The sequence below is a fragment of the Manis pentadactyla genome, chromosome 2 (genome assembly GCF_030020395.1).
Source record: "Manis pentadactyla isolate mManPen7 chromosome 2, mManPen7.hap1, whole genome shotgun sequence".
Classification (NCBI taxonomy): domain Eukaryota; kingdom Metazoa; phylum Chordata; class Mammalia; order Pholidota; family Manidae; genus Manis; species Manis pentadactyla.
In genome coordinates, this window is record NC_080020.1 from 191,453,221 (window position 1) to 191,465,734 (window position 12,514).

A 12,514-nucleotide genomic window follows, 5' to 3' on the forward strand; every position below is an offset into this window, starting at 1 on the left:
TTAAATTCTTAGAGCTGTCAGGAATGTTTATATAGTCATCCTTAATTAACATAAGATATGAAGTCATAAGAAGTAGAGTGAATTCTTTCAAAGCACTGTGGTTTTCTGATTTTCTGTGATCTATAAGTCAATGTGGCTTTTGTTTTTGAAGTCAATTTTTGGAAATTTCAGCCATTTTTCAAATATATTTTTTTCTGTTTTACTCTTCTCTTTTCTCCTTCCGGGACTCCAATTGCATATATGTTTTGCATATATGTTGGACTGTTCAATCTCCCACTGGTCCCTGATACACAGTTGATTTTCCTTTAGTCTTTTTTTCTCTCAGTTGTTTGGATTTATATTGATGTCTCCAAGTTTGCTGACTCTTCTACTAGCTCTAATCTTTTAAGCTTATCCATTTCTTTTTTTTTTAGTTCTAGAATTTTCATTTGGTTATCTCTTTTTTTTAGTGGCTTCATTTCTCTGCTTAGATCCCCCTGTGTAAGCATTTCTGTAAACTATATATATTAAAAGAAAATCTTTGGATATCTTTTCCTTAAGTTTTTAAAGCATATTTAGACTAGCTGCTTTAGTTAATCTGTTAAATCCAACATCTGGGCCATCTTGGGGTCAGTTTTTGTTGGGGGTCACTTTCTGACCTGTATATTGGACATTGAATATTGTGAATAATGTTATAGAGACTTGAATTCTGTTATCTTCCTCTAAGAAATGTTGATTTCCCTTTTTTAGTAATAGGTAGATCATTTACTAACTTATCACCTTGAACTTGTTAAGGTTTGGTTTTATGCTTAGATTAGATCTGTGGAGAGTTTAAGATATTCCCCAGGCCTGTCTAACTTGCTGGGAGTCAACTCCCAGCCTCTGCCTCCTTTCTGATCTTGTCGGGGCTCATTTTAGGCTTAGTTAGAGCAGATCTAGAGTACTCTCAGGTGTGGTCCTTACTCCTAGAGTTCTGTCTTTTGGGTGTCTCACTTGGATGCCCAGGGTGTTCATGAGTAATAGCTTGTGGTTTCACCACTCTGACTCGTATTCCATTGCATCAGTACTGTTTGACCTCTAGTTATCTCTGTCCTATTTTTAACCCTTTAGCAGTTCTCTGGTAAGCTTTGTCTTGCCTTATACATGTGCAGCTCAGACTATAGCTAAGGATTCTTGGAGAACTTCCATATTGAGGCCTCCTCTCTGCAGAGGATTCTTTTCTCTGGGGCCTTATCCCAAATATTCTAACCACTTAAACTCCAGTCTCTGTCTCCTTAGTTTAGCAGACTGCTGTATGCTGCTTGGATTCTAATCTGCATGAAGTACTCTTTCCTCAGTCTTACCCTATTCTGCCTGGACTTCAGCTTACTGTACCATAATCCAGAAATGTTCCTAGGCAGAGAGCTGAGATGATCATGGGGGCTTACTTCACGTGTTTCCCTTCTCCCAGGAATGACAGTCTTCTGCTTGTTGTTTAATGCCAGAAAAAGTTACCTTACATATTTTATCCACTCTTATGATAGTTTATGGCAAAATAGCTAGTTTAGTACCAGTAATATTGTCATATCCAGTAGTGTCATTCCAAAGTCTATTCAGTCTGGGGAGGGAGGGAGTATATTCTTAAAAAGAGAGAATCTTATTTTCTTTTAGGCATTTTTAAAAATTCATCCAGCCAACAATTATTTATTTCCTGTCTTCTGTAAGCAGTTGGCCTTGGACATAGAAGGGGGCAAGACACAGTTTCTTTCCTCATGGAGCATACTTTATTAATATTGGATTAGGAGGCCAAGAAATAGGAAGTCCAAGTCTAGTTCTTTTTTTTTTTTTCTTAAATACATTTGTATTGAAGCATAACATATGTTGATATAGGATGGTCTCCCTTCTCCATCCAATTTGGTAACTTGTTATTTAAGGACAAAAATTAAGACACCTTTTCCAAAGGAGGGGCTAGGTAATAGATACAAGCTGTAAATATACTTTTTTAAACCACTCTTTCTTAATTATTAACCATTAAATTTGCTTTATTTTGAAATTAGCAAGAGCTATAAAAATGCTGCTTATCATCTCATGTGTCTGTTTCACTCTTTTGCCATTGGTAAATGTTTTCACTAGAGATGCAGAAATCAGTTATCTTAATGTATTTATTAAATAATAAATTTAGATGTTAAAGTGAAAGCAGTTTTTCTCTTTGACTTGTAGAAGTGTATTTAATAATTACAAAAAATTTTTTGACTTTCATTTTTAGAAGGTCAGCCTAACTCATGAAAAACAAACTTATCTTCACTGTGCTTCTTATATCATCACTGACAACCTGATAATCTTCAACTCAGTCTGGCTCTAGAATGATTTTTGCCAGCAATCACTGATAATGATGTATGTATTGGATATGAAACAGATTTTGTTCCTTTTCTATCATTACCTCCACCCAAAATTAGATTGACTTCAGATTGATTATAGAAAAATAACTTAGCTTGAAAAACTGTTCTTTTCCTGATAACATGCCCTTGAATGTTAACTTAGAAATAATCTTAGTTATGTTAAACTTCGGCAGGAGTGGTACTAGCTCAACCATGGGTGGTTAAATTTCTGAAACCTCCCAGGATAAGAGAATTTTTGATTAAAGAACTTATGACAGTCATTATGGAGGAAATAAGCTTTGGTATAAATTCTATATATGAAATTAATAGAACATCAACATCATGTTACTCATCTTCAATAATAATGAGTACAATTATGATTTCTTGTTCTATGATTTTAAGTATTTTAAGTATTTTATGTTCCTTATTGTTTCTTCTATATTAGCATTTTTCAAGTGTGGCCCTTGATCGAAATCTCTAGGGCTTTTCTAAGTTTTGACTGAGAGTTGTTGGTTCTTACTTCCTGCCTCCTCCTATAAGGCATGGAATAATTGTATGCTTGAAATGAAATAAAAAATCTTACTGTTTTTCAAAGCTCTTTTCTCATTACGAAGCATATGAAGTCATACCTTCTTATACATCTCCACTCTTTCTCTTCCTATAGATACTGATATTTCCCCAAAGTTAAAATTCCAAGAAGGCACTATATTACCTTCACACCTACAACATTTACAGTATACCTTTTTTGCTAATGGTGTGTGTGTGTATATACTTACTAAGTACTATATAGCTTTATTCTAGTGTTCTGTTTGTTTATTAACTCCTCCAGAATTACTGCCACCTTCACAGCAAAGTTTTGTGGTAGATAACATTCTGGAAAGCTTAGCCCCACTCGTTTTTTGTATCAATGTAATAATATTGTATCTATGTTCATGCACACTAGGTAGAATCTGTAAACTGTATTATGTTCATGATATTAGACCACACATACCTTAGGCTAATGTAAAATTAGATATGTAAAACAAAGCAGAATAATTTGGTGAAACTAGTAAAAGGGCAAATGATTTTTTGATATCTATAGGCATGCAAACTATCCCTTCAAAGAATCTACTTTAGCAGCAACTTGGGAACCATTAGTTTCAGTTACTGTAATTAAGTAACATGCATTTCTTTAACAACAGTCTGGTTTATCTGGAGTCTCCTTTTAGTTTATGTAAGCAAGATTTTACTGTATTTTCATTGGTTGATACGAAAACTTCATTTTAACAATGACTGTTGTTGATGATGGTAAAACCTGAGATGCTGAACTTGCAGTATCGCTCTTTTAGTTGTCAGTGACAAATGTCATTTGTGATTAAATGGTAATGATAACACCTTTAGATCCTTTGAGACTTTCTTTAGACTGGTGCTGTTTCTTCTGACATGTTCAACTCATCCCCCTCCCAATTGCATTTTTGACAAAATAGAAATATATTGTTTCCATTATCAGAGAGAATGAAGGTTTGCCTTTTGCTCCCAATTCCCTTGTATCTTTTAAATTAAGATTGAAAATAATTTTGCATATGCACAGAAAGGATGTCTATGTTAATGGGTTTGGGCTAAGACAATTGTAATAAATGTGTTGGCATTGCATAGGGATTATGTGTTTTGATCGTTGATAGGAATGATCACAGGACTGTGAGTTCTGAGGTGAATAAGTGATGAGAACATCATCGAAGTGTCCAGTCCTACAAACATGCCTTTTTACTGACATTAATTTTTTTGACTGCTGTATTGCAGCTGTTGAAAGTGGACATATAGATGTGTTAAGGCTGTTGCTTCGACATGGAGCAAATGTTAATGGGTCTCATTCTATGTGTGGATGGAATGCCTTACACCAGGGTACTTTTCAGGTAACCTCTGAATTTATTATTTCATTTCCATGTAAATTGTGTGTTTTACCCTTTTAAAATGACATTTCTATACAGTTTTTGCTTCCTAGTTGCCTGTGATTTATGATGGTTAGTGCAGTACAGAAGAGGCAGTCTAAATGCTAATGATCATCCTGAATAAGCCAACTGCTCTAGTAGTTCCAGCAGCTTTGGCTGCAGGGATTATCTAAATTTTTAAAATATTGATAGCATAGTTAAGAGGCCATCAGAATATTTGGGATATAAATTGATGAGGAACAATGGCTAATTTTATTTATAGTAGTGTGTTTAGAAACTGTGATAACTTCTTAGTGGCTTGGGTAGCAAGTTAATTTTGCAGGATTTATATAAGCATTATAATTCCTAGAGATCAGTGTTTCATCTGCTTATGTTTAATGGGCTAGCTAAAGGTATAGAACAATCTGATTGTTTACTGCTTCCTTCATATCCAGCAAATGCATTTATTTTTAAAGTTTTCCTTTAGTGAGAATTTAAAAAAAAACTGACAATAAGAAAAGAAATACCTTCTGTTTTCTTTTCTCTCATTTAAAATATGAATCTGTGCTTTAGGAAAATGCTGAGGTCATAAAATTGCTTCTTAAGAAAGGAGCAAACAAGGAATGCCAGGATGACTTTGGAATCACACCTTTATTTGTGGCTGCTCAGTATGGCAAGCTAGAAAGCTTGAACATACTTATTTCATCAGGTAAGATTAATCCATTAGCCTTTGTACTGTTAAGATCTTGAGTTTTAACTTTGTATCTTTCTAGGAAGAATAATTCTTGACCAGATATAACTAAGGTTGTGAAATTTGTGGTTTTATATTAGTGGTAAATAAGGGTACATAACAGTTGATTGATAAGCCTGGTTCCTAAGTGTCTATTACTAATACAACGCAATGAGTGTACAGCTACTAATTCATGAGGAGGTTCATAATGATCTATCACTAAGGCAGGTGTGTTGGCAAGTTGACTGATGGGCTTGTCCTTTCTTAAAGGGACCTGAGCAGTTCCAACTTCCTAGGATATACACTAGTTTAGGCCTAATTAATTTATTAGATAGCTATTTTGTATATTAAGCCCTTGAATTATATGTTTTGATTAACTGGATGATTATTTAAATGGATTATTTCAAAGCATGTTTACATTTTAAATTCCTCCAAACATTGTGTATGTGCTTACAGTGCTAACCTGATGAAATACGGATAGTCAAGAGCAGAAAGGAAATACACCAGATTTGCCACCAGGCAATTTTTTTTTTTTATACCTAGGCTTTTCATATATATCTTATAATAACTAGGCTTTCAATAAATTACCTCCAAATATACAAAAGAAAGTTTATTTAGACAGCATGGTACATATTTTCTCATTTCTGCTTTCTCCTTACAAACCTTCAAATACCCCAGTTGTGGTAGGGAGCAAAAGAAACATTAAGTGCCAAATGAAGATACCTGTTACAGATTTTGAGTCTGTAAGTCTTAGAGTTGAGAGGGACTATTTAAACATTTGTTTTTTAGATTACAGTACCAGGCCCTGAGTGTTTATGTGTCTTGCCAAAGGTCTGGAAAGTATTTTCTGGCAGAATCAGGGGTTGGACTCAGGCCTTCTGACTTCTCATCTTCCTCCTCCTTCTATGATGTACCTTCCTGAGGGCTGTCCTGATTCATTTTATGGCTTCAAGTTTCCTAAGTTTCAACTTATGAGCATGTAACTAATATTTAGAATACAAGAGGTCAAACTGAACCTTAATGACTCCTTATGCCAGGCTTATCTAGAAAGCTAAGTACCTGGTTTGTTTTGCTTTATTCTTTTTTTCCTTCTCTTCTCTGAACAGTTATGAACAGCAAGTTGAAGAGGTATGTAGGTATGTTCACAATGTAACCATATATGTTTCTAACTCCTTAAAATGACTTTCAGTGAATTAGCTGTCATTTTTCCAACTTTTCTACATCTAATCCTATAGGGATTGATCCCCTATTCTTTCTGATGCATTGATATTATCAATTAAAATGAAATGTTGCTTTAAAAAGAAAGTTAAGTAGGGGTTCTTTCTTGACTTAGTCTTTTCTCTGCATTAGTGTTAATTTCTTTCTGAGATCGACAGTAAGGGAAGCACCCACCTTGTATAAGTCAAGAAAATTCTACTTGGGTAGATATGTTGATTGTCCAGTTGGAATTTCTGAAGGTTCCATAAACTCTTTAACTTACTATTTGTGTTTTACATAGTTTTTAACTATCTTGGGGCTTTTGGTTTATTCAAAGTATATTTATAGAACATCTTTTTAAATAAAAGGTAGTCTTTTCCTCTTGATAATGATGATGATTTTTCCACTGAGATGTATTCCAGAATTTTAAAAACTATCATAGCCATGTAATAACACCATACTTAGCATATTTAACACTTCATTTGCCAATGAGAAAAGTTGGGGGAAATCTGCTATTTTCAAAGCCTTCACAGAAATTGAGGTCACTTTCAACTTTTTCATATCATTTTATACACTGTCATGTAAATGACTGATTAGATTTTTTCTTTTTAAAAATGAGTTTAGAAACCCATTTAAATAGACCTTTCTCCTTTTACTGTAGGTTCTATTTATCATGCAGTGGTCATGAAGAAAAGGGTTGTAATGAGGAGTATAGACAATATTAGTTTTATGGAATAGCCCCCGTATATATCATAGTTACTGGAAATTTTTTCATAAATCTTAGACTGAATTGATTACTGGTATCTATAGTCTCATAATTCAGGTTTTTTTCTTAATCTTTTTCAGTAACTTTTAGAAATGTTAATCCGTATTTGATGGTTTACATTTTTCTTTTTTAAACAATTAGTTTTGGACCCATAGAGTGCTTGGAGGAGGAATTAGAATGAAATGAATCCTTCATTGAATAAGATTTTTGTTTTAGCTTAAAAAGAAATTATAAAATATTAATCACTTGTTTTCTTACAAAAACTAAATGATTACCAACAAGTTAGGAAAATCAATATGTGTAAATAACAATATCCACAGAGGGGAATAAACTGTACTATGAGACCCATTTTAGGCAGCGGCTTTGAAATCCATGTTAATTACCTTTTTTTTTTTCTAAATGATGATTATCTGTTAATTGTTTTATTTTGTGTTAGGTGCAAATGTCAATTGTCAAGCCTTGGACAAAGCTACTCCCCTGTTCATTGCTGCTCAAGAGGGCCACACAGCATGTGTGGAGCTTTTGCTGTCCAATGGGGCAGATCCTGATCTTTACTGTAATGAGGACAATTGGCAGTTACCTATTCATGCAGCTGCACAAATGGGCCATTCAAAGTAAGTGATAAAAGAAAAAAAAATGGTCTCATAATTAAAAAGTAATGAAGAATAAATCTTCTGGGCCAGAACCTTTACCTCTAGGCAAAATCCTTTGTATTTTCTTCTCTCAAATCTGTTGGGTGACTAGATCTACCACCATATCTGTCCCTTCTGTCATCCCCAGCTCCTGCAGTCTTGCACTTATCTAGTGTGAGGCAGAGGCTAGAGTGGCCAACCCCAGGGGCTTTCTCAGGGTAAATCTTCCCTTGGATTTCTTAAGCTATAGCCTTACTTTCCTACTACTCTCCAGTTTTATTCCAGGTATCTTTAGATAGCAGTTTGATGGCCTTAATCAACTTATATATGTTACCTCTCTGACCCCAGAAAGCTTTTGCATTTGTGACCCCTTTTGGAGTTGAGTCTTTCATTTCTGTGGGCTGGTTCTCCCCATCTTGAACTTTGACTGGACTTTCCTTTATCTAATCTCAAGTCCAACCCAGTACTTTTTCCCTCTTCTGTTACTCTTCTTCCTTAGCCAAAATTTTCCATGAAATTATAGGTATTTTCTGGAGAGAGACTTAAACTTACAACTCCCTAAAATTGGGTATTACAGGAGTCTTAGAGGCTAATAATCTGGTTATATACCTATGAGAATATGTTATCAAATTCTTAATTCTTAAGAATTATTATCTTATAATTATAAAATAATAATTGTTATCTGATTCTTAAGATAGGCAGCCTATCTTAACATAAATTAGCACTGAACATTTTTTAAAAATATGTATTTAAAGCCATAGAAGCATAATTATACTGTATAAAAAAATTTTATAACTATTATTGGTATTACTAATTTAGGAATAGCAAAATGGTCATTACTTTAGTGTTTATGTAGTGAAATAAGTTCTGTAATTTGGTTATTATGTCATTAGGTGGCATGGTGTTTTACTGTTTCCTTAAAGATACTTGTAAGCATGTGTGTCTTGCTGAAGAGTAAATTTTTCCGACCCATTAAAAAAAAAAACACATTTACTAAATTTAAGAGACTAAACAGATTGTTTTATCAAAATCCTTATGCTTTAAAATTTGATAATTTTCTTAATTCTTGATTGTTTATTTAAACATACATCTTATGTACAGTTATACTCTGAGCTTTAAATTGATGCTAAAACTCTCTTGGGAATTTGTCCTCATTTGTTCTCAGTTTTAACAATTCTATTTGCCACTGATGATTTCCTCTATAAACTACTTCATAGGTATCCCCTTTTGAGAATGTAAGTTCTCCTTAAATATTATCATCTTAGGCTTACCTTAGGGTAAAGTAGCAAAGAGAAAGAATATTAATAAAGATACTTTGAGCAGCCCTGCATTTCTTTTTCTCAGAAAGAGGGATGATTTCCTGGCTTACACTATCCCTATAGTTTTATTTTTAATTTCAGAAGAGTTGATTAGCCATTTTCCTCCAGCTGAGTGCCAGAGGTAAGTTTATAAATAATGTAGGAACTTATGTTTTAATGATTTTTGAAAGGACTTTCTCTATTTAGTAACCAATTTCTTTATAAATCTTCCTCTGTATTTAAAAAGCTCATATTCTTTTTAGAGAATACAATATTTTAGCAGAAATTTTCATTTATTCTTGATGAAAATACTATTCATGCTACGATCTTTAAAAGTTTTTATTAGAAAAATGAAACTTTAGTTTGTACTTTAAGAAGGAAAATAATTAATTTTCTTGATATAAATTTATATTTGGTCTAATGAAGTTTTAAATTATTAGATCCTAAAACATCTAACATAAAATTGGAATTTTGGTGAGTAGGGTGATAGTGGTAAGGTAAATAGTAAAAATACTAAAAAAGACAACATGTCATCTATTTACTTGTAGGAACATTACTTAATTTGGTTTCAGATATATTTAAGGACCCTTGCATTAAGCAACAATAATAAGCATAACATTTTGGAGTATATAGCCTGTAATAATTTAATATATATAGAAGGTACACTGAAGACAGAAAGACTTCTTTAAATCAGTCAGTAGGTGTCTCTTAAAATATGTGCTGTAGAAATGTTGACACTCATGTATATGTAAAAACATTAAATGCTCCTGAATTTGTGTACCTGCAGAATCTTGGACTTGTTAATACCACTTACGAGCCGGGTTTGTGACACTGAGCCAGATAAAGTGAGCCCTGTTTACTCAGCAGTGTTTGGAGGGCATCATGAGTGCTTAGAACTGTTACTCCACCATGGCTACAGCCCAGATGCCCAGATGTGCCTTGTCTTTGGATTCAGTTCTCCCATGTGTATGGCTTTCCAAAAGGAGTATGTATATCTGCTGTATTTTCATTCTTTTTTGGTATATAAAAGATGTATTGCCAAGTGACTTTCTTTTATGATAATACTTACTATACCTAAATGCTAAATTGCTAACTTAAAAAAATCAAATAAACAGAAAAAACCCTCTATGATGCTCCTTGTTCAAAGTATAGTAAAAATGAGGCGATAATATCAGGGTTTTGTCCTACCTTCTTTAGATCTGGATTATATTTTCATGGTAGCAGTTTTAGGGAATGCTTTCAATGTATTAAATTAAATGCAGGAATTGTCTGATATCCTTTTTCTTCAAAACAATTCAAGAATTAAAACAAACTTTCAGTTATTTGATGAATAAGATCCGAGGATCTAATTGTATTGTATAATTGAAATTTACTAAAAGAGTGGAACTAAATTTCTCATTTAAAAAAAAGGTAAATGTAAGTCATGAAATGATAAAACTCTTAGAAGAAAATGTAGGCAAAAATCTCTTGAATATAAACATGAGCAACTTTTTCCTGAATGCATCTCTTTGGGCAAGGGAAACAAAATAAAAAATGAACAAATGGGACTACATCATGCTAAAAGTCTTCTGTGCAGCAAGGGACACTATCAGCGGAACAAAAAGGCATCCTACAGTATGGGAGAATATATTTGTAAATATATCTGAAAAGGGGTTAACATCAAAATATATAAAGAACTCTTATGCCTCAACTCCCAAAAAGCAAATAACCTGATTAAAAAATGGACGGAGAATGTGAACAGACAATTCTCCAAAGAAGAAATTTAGATGGCCAACAGGCACAAGAAAAGATGCTCTACATCACTGATCATCAGGGAAATGCAAATTCAAACTGCATGAGATATCACCTCACTCAAGTTAGGATGGCCAACATAGAAAGAATAGGAACAACAAATGCTGGCGAGGATGTGGAGAAAGGGGAACCCTCCTACACTGCTGGTGGGAATGTAAAATAGTTCAACCATTGTGGAAAGCAATATGGAGTTTCTCCAAAAACTCAAAATAGAAATACCATTTGACCCAGAAATTCCACTCCTAGGAATTTACCCTCAGAATACAGTTTCCCAGTTTGAAAAAGACATATGCACCCCTATGTTTATTGCAGCACTATTTACAATAGCCAAGAAATGGAAGCAACCTAAGTGTCCATCAGTAGATGAATAAAGAAGATGTGGTATATATACACAATGGAATATTATTCAGCCATTAGAAGAAAACAAATCCTACCATTGTAACAACATGGGTGGAGCTAGAGGGTGTTATGTTCAGTGAAATAAGCCAGGCAGAGAAAGACAAGTATCAAATGATTTCACTCATCTTTGGAGCATAAGAACAAAGCGAAAACTAAAGGAACAAAATAGCAGCCGACTCACAGAACCCAAGAATGGACTAACAGTTGCCAAACGGAAAGGGACTGGGGGGCAGTAGGTGGGAAGGGAGGGAGAAGGGGAATAAGGGGCATTACGATTAGCACACATAATGTAGCAGGGGGGCACGGGGAAGGCAGTATAGCACAGAGAAGACAGGTAGTGATTCTATAGCATCTTACTATGCTGATGGACAGTGAGTGTATTGGGGTATGTGGTGGGGACTTGATAATGGAGAAAATCTAGTAACCACAATGTTGCTCATATAATTGTATATTAATGATACCAAAATTAAAAAAAAAAGGTAAATGTGTGAGGCAGTGGGTGTGTTATATCAATGGGGGAATCCTTTTACAATATATACATATATTAAATCATCATTTATACTTTAAACATCATACAATCTTATTTGTCAATTAAAGTTCAATAAAGCTGGGGGAAAAAGAAAAATTAAAAATGATTTTATCAAGTAGGGTATTCGCTGTGTTTCAGGTTATTTACCATTTGAAATTTTTATTTAAAAGACTTGTTATGAGCCTAAAAATAAAATTTTAGTTTTATAGGCACTATTATACTTTTAATCTATTCTTAGCATTTCTTTATGTGAATCAGAGTAATTAAAGTCCTAGATGTATTTGTTTTGCTAATCTGACATGATCCTGTGAAGCAGAATACAGGCATACCTTGGAGATAGTACAGGTTTGATTTCAGACCATCACAGTAAAATGAATATTAATATAAGGAAAGCCAAATAAATCTTTTGCTCCCCATAGTGCACATAAAAGTCATGTTTATGTGATACTGTAGTCTGTTCAATATGCTATAGCATTATATCTTTAAAAAAATGTACCTATCTTAATTTAAAAATATTAATTGCTAAGAAAACTGCTAACCATCATCTGATCTTTTGTGTGTCATAATTTTTCACTAGTACAGGGCTTTGCCTCACTGTGGTTGGCTGCTGACTGATAGGTGGTTGCTGAAGCTGGGGTGGCTGTGTTAATTTCTTAATACAGGAAAACAAGTTTGACACATGTGTTGACTCTTCCTTTCAAGAATGATTTCTCTGTAGCATGCAATGCTGTTTAATAGCATTTTACCCACAGGAGAACTTCTTTCAGAATTTGAGTCAGTCCTCTTAAACCCTCCAGCTGCTGTGTCAACTAAGTTCGTGTAGTATTCTAAATCTCTTATTGTCATTTCAACAATCTTCACAGCATCTTCACCAGGAGTAGATTCCATCTCAATGAACCACTTTCTTTGCTCATCCGTAAGAAGCAATC

At 33.8% G+C, this 12,514-nt stretch overlaps 1 protein-coding gene across 2 annotated transcripts in view; it reads left to right on the forward strand.

Moving 5' to 3' along the window:
- ASB3 (ankyrin repeat and SOCS box containing 3) overlaps window positions 1–12,514 on the forward strand; it is a 118,955-nt gene that overhangs the window by 72,979 nt on the left and 33,462 nt on the right. For both annotated transcript variants that reach the window (XM_036925930.2, XM_057497212.1), the window contains exons 4-7: window positions 4,116–4,228; window positions 4,817–4,952; window positions 7,373–7,550; window positions 9,654–9,851. In XM_036925930.2, coding sequence (XP_036781825.2) covers window positions 4,116–4,228; window positions 4,817–4,952; window positions 7,373–7,550; window positions 9,654–9,851 — 625 coding nt within the window. The remainder of the gene's footprint in view (window positions 1–4,115; window positions 4,229–4,816; window positions 4,953–7,372; window positions 7,551–9,653; window positions 9,852–12,514) is intronic.